The sequence below is a fragment of the Tamandua tetradactyla genome, chromosome 8, assembly GCF_023851605.1.
Source record: "Tamandua tetradactyla isolate mTamTet1 chromosome 8, mTamTet1.pri, whole genome shotgun sequence".
NCBI lineage: Eukaryota > Metazoa > Chordata > Mammalia > Pilosa > Myrmecophagidae > Tamandua > Tamandua tetradactyla.
The window spans coordinates 13,135,347-13,156,198 of record NC_135334.1 but is presented as its reverse complement, the minus strand read 5'-3'; the positions used below and the strand labels follow the sequence as shown (position 1 = coordinate 13,156,198).

At 37.0% G+C, this 20,852-nt stretch overlaps 2 protein-coding genes across 4 annotated transcripts in view; one reads left to right on the top strand and one right to left on the bottom strand.

Moving 5' to 3' along the window:
* The window catches only part of SIAE (sialic acid acetylesterase), a 138,784-nt gene that overhangs the window by 16,216 nt on the left and 101,716 nt on the right, over nucleotides 1–20,852 (bottom strand). The window contains exons 10-11 of one of the 3 annotated variants that reach the window (XM_077112585.1): nucleotides 7,172–7,207; nucleotides 5,668–5,958 (exon numbers count right to left, since the gene is read on the bottom strand). The exons of 1 other annotated variant lie outside the window; for it this stretch is intronic. In XM_077112585.1, the coding sequence (XP_076968700.1) occupies nucleotides 5,842–5,958; nucleotides 7,172–7,207 (153 nt within the window). In that variant the 3' untranslated portion in view covers nucleotides 5,668–5,841. Of the gene's footprint in view, nucleotides 1–5,667; nucleotides 5,959–7,171; nucleotides 7,208–20,852 lie in introns of those variants that run through there. One more of the 3 variants, XM_077112588.1, reaches the window with a different exon arrangement.
* On the top strand, nucleotides 17,792–18,716 carry LOC143644078 (olfactory receptor 8A1). Its single transcript, XM_077112594.1, has one exon. It carries the CDS (start codon nucleotides 17,792–17,794, stop codon nucleotides 18,713–18,715), a length of 924 nt encoding a protein of 307 aa, XP_076968709.1. The 3' UTR covers nucleotide 18,716.

The window sequence follows — 20,852 nt, the reverse complement described above, 5'->3', positions numbered from 1 at the left end:
AAAAGCCAATCCGTCTCTGGTGTGTTGCATTCTGGCAGCTAGCAAACTAGGACACGTAGTGATCCACTAGGAAAATTTCTACTTTCTATCCCTGCAACCTTGAACTCTGCTGGTCTACAGGTTTTAGTTCCAGAAGAAGGAGTGCTTCCACTAGGAGAAACAACAACGATTCCATTGAACTGGAATCTAAGGCTGCCACTAGGTCACTTTGGGCTACTCATGCCCCTGGATCAACAAGTCAAGAAGAAGATTACTTTACTGGCTGAGGTGACTGACCCTGACTATCAGGGGGAAATAGGACTGCAACTACACAATGGAGGTAAAGAAGAGTTTTTCTGGAACATAGGCAATCCCCTAGGCTTCTTTTAGTACTACCATGCCCTGTGATTAAAATCAATGGAAAATTGCAACCCAATCCAGGCAGGACTACCAATGCCTCTGAAACTTCAGGTATGAAGATTTGGGTCACCCCACCAGGCAAAGAACCACAGCCAGTTGAAGTGCTTGCTGAGGGTAAAGGGAACATGGAATGGGTAGTGGAAGAAGGTAGTGACAAATATGAACTATGACCGTATGATCAGTTACAGAAATGAGGACTGTAATGCTGTTTTGTTTATGTTATAGTATTTAAGTTGCAAGATATCAAGTTTAGTTTAAGAATGAATATTACCCAAGGACTTACGCTGTATTCTGGGGAGATTTAATGTGTTTCTGGTTGCATGCAGGACAGTTGAGTATTGTTAGGTGAGGAAAAAATGTACCTGTTATTGTTATCTATTCAGAGATTAAGTATGGTTTATGGTGATGTGTATAGCCGCCAGGTTAACAAGGTGTGGACTGTCATGGTCTGGCTTATCTGTCAACTTGGCCAGATGGAGATGCCCATTTGTCTGGTGGGCAAGTGCTGGCCTGTCTGTTGCTATGAGGACATTTCATAGAATTAAATCATGATCATGTCAGCTGCATCCACAGCTGATTGCATTTGTAATCAGCCAAAGGGGGTGTCTTCTGCAATGAGTGATGCTTAATCCAATCACTGGGAGGCTTTTAAGAGGATTCAGAAGAGACAGTCTCTCTTCCTGCTTCAGCCAGGAGCCTCTCCTGCGGAGTTTGTCCAGACCTTTCATCAAAGTCATTAACTTCACAGCCTGCCCTCCAGATTTTGGACTCTATGTTCCCATGGTTATGTGAGACACTTTTATAAATTTTATATCTATGGACATTTCCTGCTGATTATGTCTCTCTAGAGAACCCTATTTAATACAAGGTGACAATTATACAACAATTAATCCAGCTTTCTCACAGGGGTATATTTCCAAGTAAACACAGTGATATGGAGCTCAAGCTAGTGGCAGCAGTCTCTATGAATGGATTAAAGAAAGATCAGAACTAACAGGTGCTAAGCTAGCTGAAAATTTTCAGACAAGGTATTCAGAGGAAGAAGCCACAGAAAAGGATCTTCAGGCATGTACATAAGGAACTTCCTTGAGTACTTGGCTGAATCCTGAATTTTGTATATTCAGGGAAAGCCTCCACAAGATTTAAAAGAGAATTGCTGCTATAGGGCTAAAAAGGAAAAGAGATCACAGAGGATGCGCAATGCTAAGAAAATGTTGAGGTTGTGACCTAATGGAACTGGAGAGATTTTGGTAAACAAGCCAGGCATTTAGATAAGACCCCAGAAAAAAAAAGGTATCATAAGAATAAGGATTAAGCCTTCAGACTAGGGGCAAAAGTGAAATGGAATCATCATAACAAGAACTAAATCCAAGCCTCAACAGATTAAAGGTAATATGGAAGAAAATTAAATGCATCACTAAGCAAAATTTAACAATCCTTAGAGAAATAAATCTCTATAACATATCTCCAATATCCATTCTATATTAATAAAATACTATAGATGCAAAAGCAAGAAAATATGACCTATAATCAAAAAAAAATGTTCATTGGAAGCAGATCCACAATGACCTAGATATTAGAATTAGCAACAAAGACTATATTAACTATTAAAAGTGTTTCATTTAGTTAATAGAAGAAATTGGTCAACAGATGCCGAATTCCAACAGAGTGACAGATATAATAAAAAAGAGCCATGCCAAAAATCCAAAACTAGAAACTGTAATATTGGAAATGAAGAACTCATTGGATTGACTTAACAGCAAATTGGGCTCTACAAAGGAAACAATCAATAAAATCAAAGACGTGTCAATAGAAACTATCCAAACTGAAAATTTAGAAAGAAAATCAGGAGTAATAAATTAAAAAAAACATAATAACAAAAACATGTGGGACAATACTAAGTTTTCCAAAATATGCGTAATCAGAATTCCAAATGATGAGTCAATGAGAATTGGGAAGAAAGAACATTTGAAAAGATAGTAAATTTAGGATTCCTTAAATTGATAAAACACAAAAAGCCATGGAACCAAGAAGTTCTGGAAACCATCTAAGCAAGATGAATACAAAACAGACCACATCTCATAGTTATATCATAGTTATACTGCTGAAAAACAAAGATATACAGGGAAAGCTTAGAAGCACCTAGAGATAAAATGCATAGCTTTCAAATGAGGAAAATAAGAATGACGACTGACTTATCAGGAACAGTTATGTAAAAAAAAAAACCAACAATGGAATGATAAATTTAAAATCCTGAAAGGAAAAATATTCAATCTAGTAGTCTATACAGCCTTTATAAAGCTAAAATAAGGATATTGTCAGACAAACAAAGGTAAATGAATCTGTCACCACAAAACCTGCACTAAAGAAAAAAAAGAGAGAGAAGGAAATGGTCACAGATAAAATCTTGGGATTCAGATAAAATGAATATCACTGGAGATGGTAAACATGTGGCTAGATATGAAACATTATTTTTTAAATTTTTTTAAACATCAAATTACTTTGACTATTTAAATAAAAATTTAAAATTATGGTGAATTTATAACATATGTATAAGTAAAATATATAAAATGACAATAGTGTAATACATTATAATATAATGATTCAAATAAAATAATACATATAATAAAATACTATATAGAAGTATTGATAAAATTCCAATAGAAGAGCTAAAAAGAAATACTGAAAAACACTAAAAAACCCCAGAGATAGTAGGGAAAAAAGAACAAATTTGTGTTAACATTTGAAAATCAATATTAACACCATATGTGTTAGTTTGCAAGCTGCCCAAATGTGATATATACCAGAACTGGAATGGCTTTTTATAAAGTTACAAATTTACAGTTCTAAGGAAGTGAAAGTGTCCAAATTAAGGCACCAACAATAGCTTACCTTCACTTAGGAAAGGCTGATGGGTCAGAAACACCTGTCAGCTGGGAAGTCATGTGGCTGGCATCTGCTGGGCCATTGCTCCTGGGCTCCACTGCTTCCAATCTCTGTTCCGGTGAGGGTGTTCTAGTTTGCTAGCTGCCAGAATGCAATATACCAGAAACTGAATGGCTTTTAAAAGGGGTGATTTAATGAGTTGCTAGTTTACAGTTCTAAGGCCGAGAAAATGTCCCCATTACAACAAGTCTATAGTAATGTCCAATCAAAGGCATCCAGGGAAAGATACCTTGGTTCAAGAAGGCCGATGAAGTTCAGGGTTTCTCTCTCATCTGGAAAGGCACATGGTGAACACGGTCAGGGCTCCTCTCTCAGCTGGAAGGGCACATGGCAAATACAGCATCACCTGCTAGCTTTCTCTCCTGGCTTCCTATTTCATGAAGCTCCCCGGGAGGCACTTTCCTTCTTCAGCTCCAAAGGTTGCTGGCTCGTGGACTCTGCATCGTGGTGCTACAGCATTCTCTGCTCTCTCTGAGTCTCTCTGAATCTCCAAAATGTTTCCTCTTTTATAGGACTTCAGAAACTAATCAAGACCCACTCAAATGGGTGGAGACAGGTCATCCCCTAATCCAGTTTAACAACCATTCTTAACTAAATCACATCAACCAGGGAGATGATCTCATTACAGTTTCAAATATACAGTATTGAATAGGGATTATTCTACCTTTAAGAAATGAGATTTATATTAAAACATGCCTTTTCTTAGGGGGCATACTTCCTTTCAAACCAGCACAGAGGGTTTCTCACTTTACTCCTCCAGGGCTGGCTTTGATCTCTTGGCTTCCCTTGGCTCTCTCCAGGTACTGGCTTGCTTAACATCTCATGGCAACATCTGCTACATTCCAAGGTCTCCAATCATCTGTGTCTGTATTCTCTGAAGCAACTGCTTTCCAAGTGTCTACATCTGCTCTCTCTGTCAGCTCCAAAGCTTCTGTCATTTCTGTCTCTGTCCAAAATGTTTCCTCTGTTAAATGATTCCAATAATCAAGACCCACCTAGAATGGGTGGAGTCACATCTCCATCTAATCAAAGTTCACATGCACAATTGGGCATGTCACATGCCTGTGGAGATAATCTCATCAAAAGTTTCAAGTTTACAGTGTTGAGTTAGGATTAAAAGAAACAGCTGCCTCCATAAGATTGGATCAAGATTAAAACTTGGCTTTTCTGGAGTAAATGATTCTTTCAAACTGGCATACCACATTAACAGATAAAAGGAATAAAATCATATAATCATCTTAATAGATGCAGAAAAAGTATTTTATAGAAGTCAATACCACAACCAAATCAATAGGCCGAGCCCTCAATCTTGGGGCTTGCTCCTATGAAATTCATCCCTGCAAAGGATAGGCTAAGCCTACTTAAAATTAGGCCTAAGAGTCACCCCCCCAGAGAACCTCTTTTGTTGCTCAATGTGGCCTCTCTCTCTAAGCTGACTTGGCAAGTGAACTCACTTCTCTCCCCGCTCTACATGGGACATGACCCCCAGGGGTGCAAACCTCCCTGGCAACATGAGACAGAAATCTTGGGATGAGCTGGGACTTGGCATCAAGGGATTGAGAAAAACTTCTTGACCAAAAGGGGGAAGAGAGAAATGAGACAAAATACAGTGTCAGTGGCTGAGAGATTTGAAACAGAGTCTAGAGATTATCCTGAAGGTTATTCTTACACATTATATAGATGTCCCCTTTTTAGTTTATGGTGTATTGGAGTGCCTAGAAGGAAGTACTTGAAACAGTAGAGCTGTGTTCCAGTAGCCTTGTTCCATGAAGATGATTGTATAATAATACAACTTTTACAGTGTGACTGTGTGATTGTGATAAACTTGTATCTGATGCTCCTTTTGTCTAGAGTATGAATAGATGAGTGAAAAATATGCATAAAAAATAAATAATGGGGGCACAAAGGTTAAAATAATTGAGTAGATTGAAATACTAGTGGTTAATGAGAGGGAGGGTTAAGGGGTATGGTATGTAAGAGTGTTTTCTTTTTTCTTTTTGCTTTCTTTTGCTGGAGAGATGCAAATGTTCAAAAAATGATCATGGTGATGAATACACAACTATGTGATGATATTGTGAGTCTTTGTACACCATGTATAGAATGTTTATATGTCAAGAATGTTTGTATGTTTGTTTGTTACAGTGTGACAATAAAATATTTATTTTAAAAAAAGTTAATGCCTATTCACAATAAAAACTCTAAGCAAACTAGGAGTAGAATGGAACATCCTGAATCTAATAAAGAATGTCTATGAGAAACCTACAAATAACATCATACTCAAGAATGAAATAGTGAATGCTCAGGTCAATAACAAATCAAGAATGTCCACTGTCACAACTTATATTTAACACTGAATGGGAGGTGATATAATAAAGAATGGTGTTGAGAGTCTCAAGATTCTTCAAAGAAGGGTAAAACATAATTGAGTCTCTAAAATATATTCACATTAGCAAGGGTATCGTTTTTAAAAGTCCTCTTTCTGTCTCTGCCTTCCCTTCACATCTCTCTGATCACTCCTTCTAACTTCTTAGTGCCACTCAGTGCTATCAAACTGAATCTTCTTAGATCAGATTCCCAGCACATTTCTTCTTCACATTGTTTGTATAAAGAGACCTGAAGATTGGAATGAAAGATATAAAACTATCTTTATTTACATATCATAATAAATATACATGAAAAAATACAGTAAATTATGAACTCGAATTAAAAATTCAATTTTGCAAAGTCATAGAATACAAAGTTACTATATAAAAATTACTTCTATTTCTTCAAACTATATAAAAGGAAATATAACATGAAATTCTTAAAAGATTATTTGCACTAGCAACAAACAAAATAACACATAGATACAAAATACCCAATAATGAATTTAGTGAAATTCATGTATGATCTTCTATGCTGAAAACTATAAAATGCAGCAAAACAAAATTTTAGAAAACCTAAATAAGTGGAAAGATATATCACATTTGTGGATTGGAAAACTAAGTACTGTTTAATTGTTAAGTTTACCTAAAGTAGTCCATGAATTCAATGCACTACCAATTAAAATACCAGAAGATTTGTTGGTAAAAAGTGACAAGATGATTCTAAAATTTATATAGAAATGCAAAGGACCTAGATAAGCAAAATAACTTTGAAAAAGAAAGTTGGAGGACATACACTACTTCACTTCAAGATTTATATAAAGCTACAGATATTAAAACAATTGAGCAGAGGAGTAATGTTTAACTAAGCTGTTGAACTAAAATTCAAACGAAGTAATGAAGCAGGATACTGTCCATAAATAGACCCACATATATAAGCTCAATTGATTCTTTACAAAGGTGCCAAAACAAATTAATGGGGAAAAATCTTCTCAAAAATGGCTATGAAACAAATGTGCGTATTCATGTATATACACATACGTGTGTGTATGTATGTATAGAAGTGACCCTTGACCCCAAATCACACCATATGCAAGTAATTCATTTGTATCAGAGACTTCAATCTAAAAACTAAACCAAAAAAATCTTCTAGAAGAAAACAGGATAATATCCTCAAAATCTTAGAGTAGAAAACATTTTTAAGCATAAGAAGCACTATCCATAAAAGAATAAACCACAAATTGAATTTGATCAAAATTTAAAACTTCTCTTCAACATATACCACTATAAATAACAGGGCAAACTACAGAAAGGAGAAAATATTCACAGTACATATATCTGTCCAAGAACTCAGAACTCCTAAAAATAAATTAATGGGCCAAAGATTTAAATAGACTTTAGAAGATATCAAAATGACCAATAATCATCTAAAACTTTGCTTAAAAGCATTATTTATTTCTCACCTGCCATGCCAGAGAACAGGGTTTGATTCTCAGTGCCTGCCCATGCAAAAAAAAAAAGCATTATTTATTAGAGGAAATGCAAATTCAAATGATAATGAGCTATCACTATTATCTATCACAATAGATAGGTAATTAAATGTTAGCATTTAAAAGATTGACAATACCAATGGTTGACAGAACTTGGAACAAACATTGCTAGTGGAAACAAAAACGGGCACAACTATTTGGAAAGCTGGTGATATCTAATAAAGAAAACCATACACCATTCCGTGGCCCAGCAATTATGCTCCTGGGCATATACTCCAAAAATCAACCCATATGCCCACAAGAAATCTCATATACAAAGATTCATGGTAGATTTATCAAGGATACTAAAAAACCAGAAATGGCTCAAATAAGCATTAACAGAAAATTGGATAAATTAAAGCTAAAATACATTCATACAATAGATTCAAACTCACAATAAAAAAGAAAAAACTACGGATTCATAAAACAACATAGGCAAATCTTGAAAAAAAAAACTAAAGGATTACTCTGAAAAAGTATACCAGGAACACACTGAAGAGAGCTTAGAATGCTAAGCAAGGTTAAAGGCAATTTCTTAGCCAATGGGTAACATCCAAGAACCTTTGAATGAGAGTAGTTTTCATTCAGTTATTCAATAAAAATTAAATGAGAAATTATATACAAGCACCGTCCTAGGGGCTGCGGCACAGCACTGCATACACACAAAACATTCCCTGCCCTCATTGAGCATTTATTCAAGTAGGGAGACAACATAAAAGAAAAAAGTAATTTATGTAACATATCAGAAGATAATAAGGGTTACGTGCTAATTTGAAACTGTGATGTACCCCAGAAAAGCCATGTTCTTTCTCCAAACCCAATCTTGTGGGGGGCAGACCTATTGCTTAGGGTGGAAACTTTGGACTGTTTCCATGGAGATGTGGCACACCCAATTGTGGGTTGGACCTTTTTCCATAGATGGAGCTGTGACTCTGCCCATCCAAGGCAGGCCATAATTAGTTTACTGGAGTCTTTACGAGAGCTCACAGAGAGGGAAAGAGCTCAGAGCTGACATAGACACAGGCATTTCGAGATGCGTGGAGTGCCAACAGAGAAAGCAGAAACCTAGACATGGATGTTTGGAGATGCAGAGCCCAGCAGACATTGCCATATGCCTTCCAATGAAATGTAAGCAAGCCAGGAGCCAGCAGGATCCACAGGGTCCCAGAAAGCTATTTGAAACCAAAAACTGGGAAAGGATGCAAATACTGGTGAACTTTCTGGCTTTCCTATAAATTAGGGTCACTCCTTCTCATTCTCATTGTCTTTCAAATATTTTTCTTCTCCTACCCATAAATGCTGATGATTCACAGATTTTCCTCCTCAACCTTTTTCCTCTCATCCTACTTAACTATTCTCACAGATCTCGTCTTCTTCATCTGTTGAATTATTCGGCCTATTGAAAGCCAAATCCCTGGGACCTGCACTGTATATCCTGTAGGTAGCAATCACTTGTGCCAGGCACCACCCACTTGACAACTCTCCAACAGCATTCTGTAAAACTTCCCTAGGGGGTGGTCAATAGCAGATTGGAGCTAGCAAAAGAAAAAAATCATTTGAACTTGAAGGTAAGACAACTGAAACAATCCAGTCTGAGCAGTAGAGTTAAGAAATAATAAACAAACATGAATAGCACCTGAGGAACCTGTGGGGCACCAGCAAGCATACCAACATACACACTGTAGGAGTCCCAGAAAGAGATTAAAGAGACAAAGTTACAGGAAGAATAATCAAATAAATAATGGCTGTAAACTTTTCAAATTTAACAAAAAATATGAATATACACATCCAATACAATCAGTGAACTACAATTTAGATAAACTCAAATACACCCATATCATAGCATATTATAATCAAGCTATCAAATACCAAAAATTGATAATTCCAAAAGGCACAAGAGACAAGGATATGTCATGTGGAAATTCAATAAGAGTAAGTGCTGATTTCTCACCAGAAACCATGAAAACAAAGAATACTGTTGGATGACATATTTAAAGTGCTGAAAGCAAAAAATTTGCCAATCAGGAAATCTATATCTATCAAAATTGTCATTCAAAAATGAGGGAGGTTCCCTTCCCAGTGCCTACCCATGTGAGAGTTCCGTACACTAAGGTAACTTTCCAAAAACCTACAACCTCCAGTTGGGTCCCTGGACCAGATAAGTCCTAAAACTTAGAGGGGCTAGCTTCTCCAAAATATCAGCTAGGTCCATTTCCCTACTCCAAATTACTGACAGCCCTTTCCAACGTGAAAAAATTAGAATGGGCATAGCACAAATACCCCTAAAGAGTGAGAGAAAGATCGAAGGTGATGGTGGAGTTATACTGAGAAGTTAGGGCTTAAAAAATGAATGATTGCTGCGTCTAAGATATTGCAGTATCTTAGAGCAGCTAGAAGTAAAAACCTAAAATTGTGAAATTGTAACCCATACCAAACTCTGAAATTTGTTCTACAACTAATTGTTGCAATGTGCTCTGAAATTTATTGCTTTTTTGTGTATATGTTATTTTTCACCAAAAAAAAAAAAAAGACGATTGTGATGATAAAAAAATATTTATTCCTTCTAATCTCCAGTGTTCTGGAGCAGCTGAAAGGAAGAATCTGAGATGATGGTATGGTGGTCCATGACAAACTCTGGGATCTGTCCTGTAACTACTTACTGAAGAGTGCTTTGAGAACTATTGTTTTTCTTTCTTTGTTTTGTATATATGCTACATTATACAATTAAAAAGTTAAAAAAATGAATAAATAAAAATGAGGGAGACAATTTAATAAGCCAAGCCTTAGATCTTGGAGTTTGTCCATATGAAATTTATCCCTGCAAAGGAGAAGCTAAGACCACTTATAATTATGCGTAAGGGTCATCCCCAGAGAACCTGTTTTGTTGCTCAGATGTGACCATTCTTAGCCAACTTTGCAAATAAATTCACTACCCTTCCCTCTACGTGGGATATGTCTCCCAGTGGGATAAATCTCCCTAGCAATGTAGGAGAGGCCTTGGCCTCTTGGAATTAAGAAAGTTTCTTGACCAAAAAGTGGAAAATAAATTAAAATAAAATGTCAGTGGCTAAGATATTTCAAATAAAGTCAAAAGGTCATTCTGGAGATTATTCTTATGCATTATATAGATATTCCTTTTTAGTTTCTAGCACATTCAAATAGCCAGAAGGAAATATCTATAACTGTTGAACTGTAATCCAGTAGCCATGGTTCTTGATGATGATTGTATAGCTATATAGCTTTTACGGTGTTACCATGCAATTGTGAAAACCTTGTGACTGACACTCCCTTTATCCAGCGTATGGGCAGATAGTAAGAAAATAATCACAAAATATAAATAAATAACAGGGGAGGCTAAGGGGAATGGGACGTTTTGGGTGTTCTTTTCTTTTCTTTTTTTTTAATTATTTAATTTTAAAAAATATATAACAACAAACAAACAAACATTCTTAGCTTATGATCATTTCATTCTACATATATAATAAGTAATGCACAATTTTCTACATATATAATCAGAAATTCACAATATCATCACATAGTTGCATATTCATTATCATGATCATTTCTTAGAACACTTGCATCAATTCAGAAAAGGAAATAAAAAGACAACAGAAAAAAAATTCATATATACCATATTGGGTGTTCTTTTTTACTTTAACTTTTATTTATTTTTTGGAGTAATGAAAATGATCTAAAATTGATTGTGGTCATGATGCACAACTACATGATGATACTGTGAACCACTGATTGTATACTTGGATGATTATACGGTATGTGAATATATCTCAATAAATTTGCATTGATTCACACACATACATAATATTTCAAATATCTGTCCTTAATGAAATTTGTAAATATATGAAGGAATTCAGAGAAACATTAAAGTTTGTTAGTAATATTTTTGTTGGTAGTAAGATTGATATGGTTGTTTGGAGGCATTTTCTTTATATTTTAGGATTAGGTAAATAAATAACTTATTGGTGTTAAGAATCAAGATGTAGGATCAAAGAGATAAAAATCATAAAATTTAAAAATGTAAGAAAAAATGAGGGAGAGATTAAGATATTCCCACATAAACACTGAGGAAGATCAGCACCACTAGACCAGCCTCACAAGACATGCTACAGAGAGCTCTACAGGGCTATAGCAAAGGACAAAAGAAAATAGAATGAAGACATATGATGAAATAAAAATATCCAATAAAGGTAAAACCAAGGGTAAATATTTATCCCAGCACTAACGTATTTTTGGTTTGTAACTTTTTACTTCCTACAGGGCTTAAAAGGCAAATGCATGGAATGTAATCAGAAATCAGTGGTTTAGGACGTCTAAAGTGTAAACATGTAATTTGTGACAAGAACTATATAAAGGTGGGAGGACAGAAAGGCAAAGGAAACTAGTAGGTGTATACTGTTGAAGCTAAGTTGGTATCAAAGCAAAGGAGATTGCTACAGATTTAGGATGTTAAATTTAAACCCAATGGTAACTACAAAGAAAATATCAGAAAATACATAAGCTCATATAGACAGAAATTAGAGTTTAGGCTACGAGGAGTGGGTCAGGGGTAACAGGGAGCCATTGCAAAATGGGTGTAGGGTTTCAGCTTGGGGAGTTCGGAAAGGTTTAATATTGGAAGATGGTGAGGATACCACAGTATAGTGAATGGGATTAGTTCCGTTGAATGATATATTGGAAGTGGCTAAAGATGAAAAAAATTTACTTTCTCCCCTTGGGCCCCAACCACTCACCGAGAGATGGTATCAACATTTGAACAAGAAGAAATCGAAGGAAGCAAGAGAGCACTTGACAATCTGAAAGCCACAAAATGTCTAAAAGTTATTCCATGTAAATCCCAATTGGTCGACTTAAGAATAGCACCTAAAACTAGAATGTATTTTGCCCCCCAAAAGTAGGTGAATTTAAAGGATTCAAGGTAAGGTCTATGGGATGTCAGCAGTTTGGGCCCAATAAATTCTCAAACAAAACAATCAAATCTCCCTACAAGAATAAACTGCTAAGAATAAAATCCAAATCAGTCAGAACAGGGAAAGCTGGGACAAAAGAGACAAAAGTTAAAAAAAGATATAGTAGCAGTAGAAAGGGGACAGAGCTAGGAGACCTCTGGCAGTAAGGCACCATATTTTTGCACACCTCACAAAAACAACAGAAAAAGAAGTTTCATAAATATGAAGTTAGAAAAAAAGGTTATTTGATATCAAAATGAGCAATAAAAGGACTAAGGTGAATTCACATATAAAATTATTATAAGAAAAAAGAGAATAACTGTCTTACAAAAAATGTAAAGCAAGCTACTAAATCATGCTTACAAACAAATTAATACTATAACATTATTCCAAAATGCGCTAAACACATTCATAAAGAAATATAAGGTATGAAAAAACAACATATTTCAAAATCAGAAAAGCTCATGAATTAGATAATAGAACTCAGAAATTTATTAGAAATACAAATAGCAATTTCAGAGGTTTAAACTGAATATAAGAGGAGAGCAAATAAACACAATAGCTAATATCTGAGAAGAAACAGAAGGTTTAAATAAAGAAAAGAATAAAAGCAAAAATGAAGAGAAAATACGGGAAAATAACAAATATAGACACTAGGCAAAGAAGATCTCCTCTCCATAGAGTAGGAATGCTAAAGGAGAAAATTAAAGCAGGGGAATAGGACAAATAATAATAACTATAGTTCAAGAAATTTTCCTGATATTAAAAATAAAAGATTTGAGAAGACATATGAAAAAGAAACAACAGGCACCTAAGATAACTGACCAAGATGAAACATCAAAACTCATCCAAATCAAATTACAGGAGGTTAGAAAAAAAAGTTCTTTGAGAGGTAAGATAGAGTAGGTAATTAAAAATGTGAAGGCCTTAATTTCCCATTTCTGTTTCATAAGACCTAGAGAAACAACTAACCCAGAAGCAATGAACCTCTCTGGCACCCAATTTCTAATATCTTGAAATGGTTGATTTCAGAACTGAAGAATGGAAGATACAAGACAAACTCAGAACATCCTGTCAGATAAGGTAGCAAAGAAGGTATTAGAACAACTTGGGCCATGTCAGAATGACTCAGGAGGCAAACTAAGGAAATCCACAGGCCAGAGACAGAAGAAAATAGAAGCATCAAAAATACAATAACTGCTTTGGATTAAATTGATCAGTTTATCGTGATACTAAAGAAAGATAATTAGTCACCATGGAGGATAATAGAGAAGGAAATCAAGTATTTCAAAGCTAGAAAATGAGGGAAAGTAATTTTTAAAAGAAAAGCAAAACAAGGGTCCTTGAGGTGATTTAACTGTTTATATCTTCACAGTGGTGAAGGATACGTGAACTGACACAGGTGATAAAATTGCATAGAACGAAATAACACACATGAAAATAACGAAGTAAAACAGGAATTGACTGAAATTGCAAAGTCAATATCCTAGGTGGGATACCGTACTATAGATTTGCAGGATGTCCCCTTCTGGGAAAATGCATGAAGGCTCTATACAAGATCTCTCTGTATCATTTCTTACAATTTGGTTTACAAATATCTCAAAGTAAAAACTTTAACTAAAAAATCTTAGCAATTTATAAGCAATATTCATGGATAATATGTTACAGAATAAATTCTTGAATCTGAACATTTATTTATAATGATCACATTTCCCTTATGAATCAGAATGGAGGACAGAAGAATTCTTATCTCTACCTTCTCATACTCTTCACCCTCCTGCAACTCTACCTGGTCAATCCACAGGTGCAACAGCAGGGTGGCAAATTTAACATTCCTTACAAATTTAACATTCCTGTACTGAAACTATGCAGCATTTGAGTAAAGTACTCTAATTTGTCTTAAAACCCTTATAAACACTTTAAAGCTAGTTGGTGGCGCCTGTGATGAATGACTAAAAATGAGGAATGACCGTGGCAGTGTTGATGGTCTGACTGAGGCCAGTATGGAGATGACCTTGACCTTGACGTCCAGCTAGATGACCTTGACCTTGACGTCCAGCTGTTGGTGGTGAAATCTTCCAAAGCTGGCATTGCTCTCAGATGCAATGAGAATAAAAGTCCTACTCTACTCTACTCTACCAAGCTGCCATACAGCTCTCCCAATAAAAGGAAAACTAACAAGCTCGGGAGACAAGAACATGCCTCCCAGCGCAGGAGTAAAGCAAGGCACTAATTGCTCCTCGGCGGAGACCCCTGGAGAGTGACTGCATCCCGAGAGAGGATCTGCCCATGCCTACAAAACAGACCCCCTGGAGTCAACACGAGATATAAATCTGGATGGTTCTCCCATTTTCTGATATTTACATCCTGATTGTTGAAACCAAGGCATCCCCTAAAATTTCCAGGAGACTTGTTTCATTTTTCCGCAGCACAGGTATTTCATTACAGATTTAAAGCAACTGTATGGGAGAAATATTTCTCCCAAGATCTTCTGTTTCTAATATGGGCTATTTACAATGATAAACTTCCTTTCAATTTTGCGTGTTTTTTTCCCCCGTGTGCCTGTGTTCTCAGCAGCCACAGTCCTGAGTCTCTAAGGCCTGGTAAAAATAGAGGTAGAAATTGTAGTACCCGATATGAAATAGGTGGGTCATGTTTGCCTGTTTTACATTACGAGGAGTAGCATATTATGGGACTGAAAATTAGACCAATGGTGTCTAGGTTTTTCCTATGCAATGATGATCACACCTGCAATAGTTTCTAAACCTCTTTGGTTTTGGGTAATGGAGTACTCAAAAGGGATTTTCTGTTTCTGGTTATTTTAAGAGGCACAGATTGGATAAAGGGGGCTATGTAAGTTTCTAAAATCGATTGTTATCTACTGAAATTCAGTTTCTCCTTTGTAGTACATGGAAATAATAGTGATAAGATCTTTGCTATCTATGATACTGGTTATCATATAGTTAAATATCTCACTGCCAATAACCGTAATGTAAAGCTAACAATATGATGAAATAGTCATGCCTCCACATCACATCCTGAGGATTTAAAGACTCTTTTTTACATCTAAGCAAAAGAAACGGTTAGGGTCAGAGTTATAATGGTAGGAACCAAGTGAAACAATGTATTTTAAAGTGCTACCCCCAAATCTTATTATTTTTTTTAAGTACATGTTAATTACGTACATGTAAATACATATACTCATAGAAAAAAACCTAGAAGGAGTTTAACTTGCCAGTGTTTGTTTCTGAGTAATGGGAACGTGGCGTTTTTCTTTTTGTTCATTTGCATTTCCAATTCTCTCAATGTACTTATATTGTCTTTGTAATTTAAAACAATACATCTGAATTAACAATAAGATTCCTCTTCTGCCCATCCCCAAAATTTCCATAAATTAAGCTTACTAAAAAATTATAATAATAAAGTGCAAAGCAATGAGCAATGATAAGCTATAGCAAAGCAGCATAGTTTAGTGGACACAAAACAGATGGTGGACAGAAGTCCTGGGTTCTAGGCCCTGATCTGCCTTTCACCGACCATATGAATTTAGGAAACATATTTAAATTTTAAAGTTTCTATTTTTTTTCTTTTTTTTTCTTTTACATGGGCAGGCACCAGGAATCGAACCCGGGTCCTCGGGCATGGCAGGCAAGCACTCTTACCTGCTGAGCCACCATGGCCTGCCTAAAGCTTCTATTTTTTAAAGAATGAAAAAATTCATACAGCATTCTTCTTTTTTCATATGCTATGCTCATACTATGACATCAAGTATAAGGCACATTCAACCACAACACTGCCTTAAAGATGTAGGTGTGCAGATTGTATGGCTAATAAGAAAAGGGAAGAAATTCATTAACCAGAAGGAACAAAGTTAACTTTGAATTCCAAGTTGCCAATAAGTAGTAGGCCTCCGACAGGTCACTTAATGGCTAGCACTTCAGTATTCTCAATATGAAAATGAGAATTAAAGTTCTACTCTAAATACTTTTCTTCCATGCCCAAAAACTTCAGAGGAATTAATGGGATCAATCTTTAAAAGAAATGTGTTAACTATAAAGCATTATACAAAAGTTAGTAATATGAAGAAGCAATAAAAATACTGAGAATTTAACTTTATTGGCTTAAGAAATACATCTCACAGACAGAGATGTCTGTAGGTTTCGTATGCCCATAATGATGATGCATGCTTTGTAGAGAACATGCAGATACTTTGAGTACTGTGCCACTAGGGAGACAATAGTGCCAGTTTGATATTTTTTCTGAATATAGTAATAGTAATAATAATAGCTATTGAGTCCTTACCTTGGACATTTCTTTATGCCAGTGCCCACAGACTGATCAAATTAGAATTTCTGAGGGTAGAACCCAGGGATCAGTACTTTTTAAATGTTCCAGGTAATAATAACATATAACAATTGAGAACCACTACCTGAGGGCCTTAAGTCCAGTGAAAAACTAAAATCAAATTCTATACATCTCATGACAAATAACATTTTATAGGCACTGACTATTTGAAAAATATCTATAAACATGGATTTTCCCAGGTTATTTTTACAACCACCTTGGGAAGTGATTTTATTAATTTCTTCTTCATTCAGATATAGAAATCAGCATGCTGCTCAGTGAGATGCTATAACTGCCATCTCACCCTGACACTACATGGATTTCAGATACATATTCACAGATTCATATTGAGTGACTATGCAGAAATTTCTATTTTGACTCAAAACTCACCTCCAGGTGTGAAATATAAAATATACTACTTGTTACTTATATGTTGCTTCCTATGAAATGGAGCTTGAAGGATATTAAGGAATGATAAGATAGAAAGAAAGACAGAGATGGGTTCAGGAAGTCTGAAGCTCAGCGATAACAGACCACAGACATCAGACAATTTTATTCTTAACCAGATCCTGCTTATATGACAAAAGGCATGCATGCATTTCCTGAGGGAACAAAGTTCTTATCTTTCAGTGCTCTTCCTTCATATTTAAAATAACCATTTGAGGTAAACAAACATTCTCTTCCTCCCAGACTGTTCTACATAAATCAGATAACATAAAGCAGTTTATTGCCACCACCCTAATGCCATCTACTCCCCCCACCCCCAACTAGTTCCGCAGGTCTTATGTTAATCCTATCTCCTACACTTATAGTGTGGAGATTCTCAAGCTTTAATGTGCCTCAGTATCACCTGTAGAGTTAGTTAAAGCGCAAGCTGGACCCCAACCCCAGACTTTCTGATTCTGTAGGTCTGGATGACATCTGAGAGTCTGCATTTCTAACAAGCTCCAGATGACTCTGATGAAGCTAGTCCATAGTTTACACTGCAAAAACTACTGCTTTAGGATATTTGAAAACATGAGGGTGCTAAAAGCTCCAGATCTTACCTTTTCCCCTCATCATCATGATTTCTGAAATAATCAGAGGCAGATCTACCTCCCAGCAAAGAGGAAGGGGGAGGAGACATCTGGAAAGAGCCCAGGATCCCTCAGCCAGAATTTAATGCTGAAAAGGACTCTCACAAGCAGTCCAAGGGCTGCCTTTCATGGGTTTTCTCTCCGATCCTCAGGCTCCAACTCGGAGGAAAATGCCTGCAGAAAATCACTCCACAGTGACAGAGTTCATTCTCGGGGGACTAACAAATCGGCCAGGACTCCAGCTCCCCCTCTTCCTCCTCTTCCTAGGGATCTACACGGTCACCATGGTGGGGAACCTGGGCATGATCACGCTAATCCGCATGAATCCTCAGCTTCACACCCCCATGTACTTCTTCCTCAGCAATTTGTCCCTTGTGGACATGTGCTACTCCTCTGTCATCACCCCTAAGATGCTGGTGAACTTCGTGTCAGAGAAGAACATCATCTCTTATGTGGGGTGCATGTCACAGCTCTACTTCTTCCTAGTTTTTGTTGTTGCTGAGAGTTACTTGCTGACGGTGATGGCCTATGACCGCTATGTTGCCATCTGCAACCCTTTGCTTTATAACATCATCGTGTCCCATCAAGTCTGCTCCCTGCTGGTGGCTCTGGCCTACATCATGGCACTCATCGGCTCAACAATAGAGACAGTCCTCATGCTAAAGCTGTCCTATTGTAAGGTCCTCATCAGTCATTACTTCTGTGACATCGTCCCTCTCATGAAGCTCTCCTGCACTAGCACTTATGATGTCCAGATGGTAGTTTTCTTTTTGGCTGGATTTGACATTATAGTCACCAGTTTAACAATCCTTGTTTCCTATGCCTTCATCCTGTCCAGCATCCTCCACATCAGCACCATGGAGGGCAGGTCCAAAGCCTTCGGTACCTGCAGCTCCCACGTGGCAGCTGTGGGAATGTTCTACGGCTCTACTGCATTCATGTACTTGAAGCCCTCCACGGCCAGTTCCCTGGCCCAGGAGAACGTGGCCTCCGTGTTCTATACCACAGTGATCCCCATGCTGAACCCCCTGATCTACAGTCTGAGGAACAAGGAAGTCAAGGCTGCCCTGCAGAAAACACTGCGGATAAAATGATTTTGATGTGAAAGTTCTTATCCTTTCCATTTTAAATGTATGCTGTTGCGAATTCCAGAGAGAGGCCCTCTGAATTTTGGCTCTTCTAGCTCTACATGGTTCCCTCTTTCCTCCTTCCCTCCCTCTTCTCTTTTGCTGACTCTCTGAATTCAGCTGACTTCAAGTTCATGCTTTCTCTCATTTAGGGTGTGTTTTCTCTCTCCTGAGTCCTTTGGTAAACACTATCTTCATTGGTAATTTGATATAAACTTGAACCTTTCAGCACTGAGTTTGAGAATCATTCTTGTTTTATTTCCTCCTATAAAGAAATTGTTAGTAGATCTTATTCTTATTTCTTGTTTTTAGGAATACACAAGAGAGGTGAATTTCAAGGTCACAAAGAAGTGAAATAGTCCTTTTCTCATCCAGACTCCTCCTCTCCTCTCTCACTCCTCTCTATTTATTCTTGCTCAAGAACTTCTAAATGATCCCTTTATTCAATTGCCTTAATAACAATAATAATAATGCTAGCAGCTAATGCTTTTTGGATGCTTACTCTGATAAGGCACTCTTCTTAATGGTTCATACGCATAATTTCAATTACAGTTTACCCTTAGAAGTACTTTTTTTTTCCTACATGGGCAGGCACCGGGAATCAAACACGGGTCTCTGGCATGGCAGGAAAGAATTCTATCTGCTGAGACACCGTGGCCCCCCCAGCGGTATTATTTTAATTGCCATTTCACAGATATTGACATTTGGTTTAATAACTCACTCAAGATTACATGATTGCGGCACAAACAACCCTGGGATTCAAACCCAAGTCAAGATGACTCCAGAGCCCAGACTCTCAATTATCACGTTACCACCTTCACTTTAGGCTGTCTCTGGACTGCCTACTGATCTTCCCCCAATTTCAAATGGCTCCTGTGCTGGTTTGAAAGGAAGTATGCCCCCTAAGAAAAGCCATGCTTTAATATAAATCCCATTTCATAAAGGTAGAATCATCCTTATTCAATACTGTATATTTGAAACTGTAATGAGATCATCTCCCTGGTTGATGTGATTTAGTTAAGAATGGTTGTTAAACTGGATTAGGGAATGACATGTCTCCACCCATTTGAGTGGGTCTTGATTGGTTTATTGGAGTCCTATAAGGAGGAAATATTTTGGAGATTTGGAGAGATTCAGAGAGAGCAGAGAATGCTGCAACACTACAAAGCAGAGAGTCCACCAGCCAGCAACCTTTGGAGATGAAGAAGGGAAATGCCTCCCGGGGAACTTCATGAAACCAGAAGCCAGGAGAGTAAGCTAGCAGATGACGCCGTGTCTGCCATGTGCCCTTCCAGCCGAGAGAGAAGCCCTGACTGCGTTCGCCATGTGCCTTTCCAGATGAGAGAGAAACCCTGAACTTCATCGGCCTTCTTGAACCAAGGTATCTTTCCCCAGATGCCTTTGATTGGACATTTCTATAGACTTGTTTTAATTGGGACATTTTCTCGGCCTTAGATCTGTAAACTAGCAACTCATTAAATTCCCCTTTTTAAAAGCCATTCCATTTCTGGTATATTGCATTCCAGCAGCTAGCAAACCAGAACAGCTCCTGAAATTAATTTCTCCAAATTCCCTCCTTTTATCAGGTGCCTCAACCTTTTTTTCCTTTATGGCCAACTTCTCTTAAATGACTAAAGAAAGATTACACAAGATGATCACATGACCCAGTTTTAGCACCAAAAGCCCCACTTAGAAATCCCCTCAGCCCCAGCAACCCAGGATGCTTAGTAACCCTAGAATACATATCACTGCAAATTCTCTCGTCCTGACTAAAGAGCTGACACATCTGCATTCCCTTATTATATCCAGTTGACATGGGACAGAATCTCTTACTCCTTTGTTTATAACAATATCAACGTACTACTCAGAAAACTGGTAGTACAAGAGATTTATGGACAACTTCTTATCATTCATAGCTATTGTTGGTATCAGTCAATGGTGCCATATGGGAAATAGAAACAACCTTAGGTTTCTCAAGCAGAAAGGGATTTAATACATGGAATTACAAGCTTGGTTTTTACTGAAGAAGAAGCTACTGAGGACTCTGCGTTATCAACTAACCACAGATACTGCCTTGAGAGAGCATAAAATCTGTTCATATGGA

What these genes read in the sequence shown, in the direction of transcription:
- LOC143644078 (XM_077112594.1), top strand. Translation starts at nt 17,792, where the DNA reads ATGCCTGCAGAAAATCACTCCACAGTGACAGAGTTCATTCTCGGGGGA.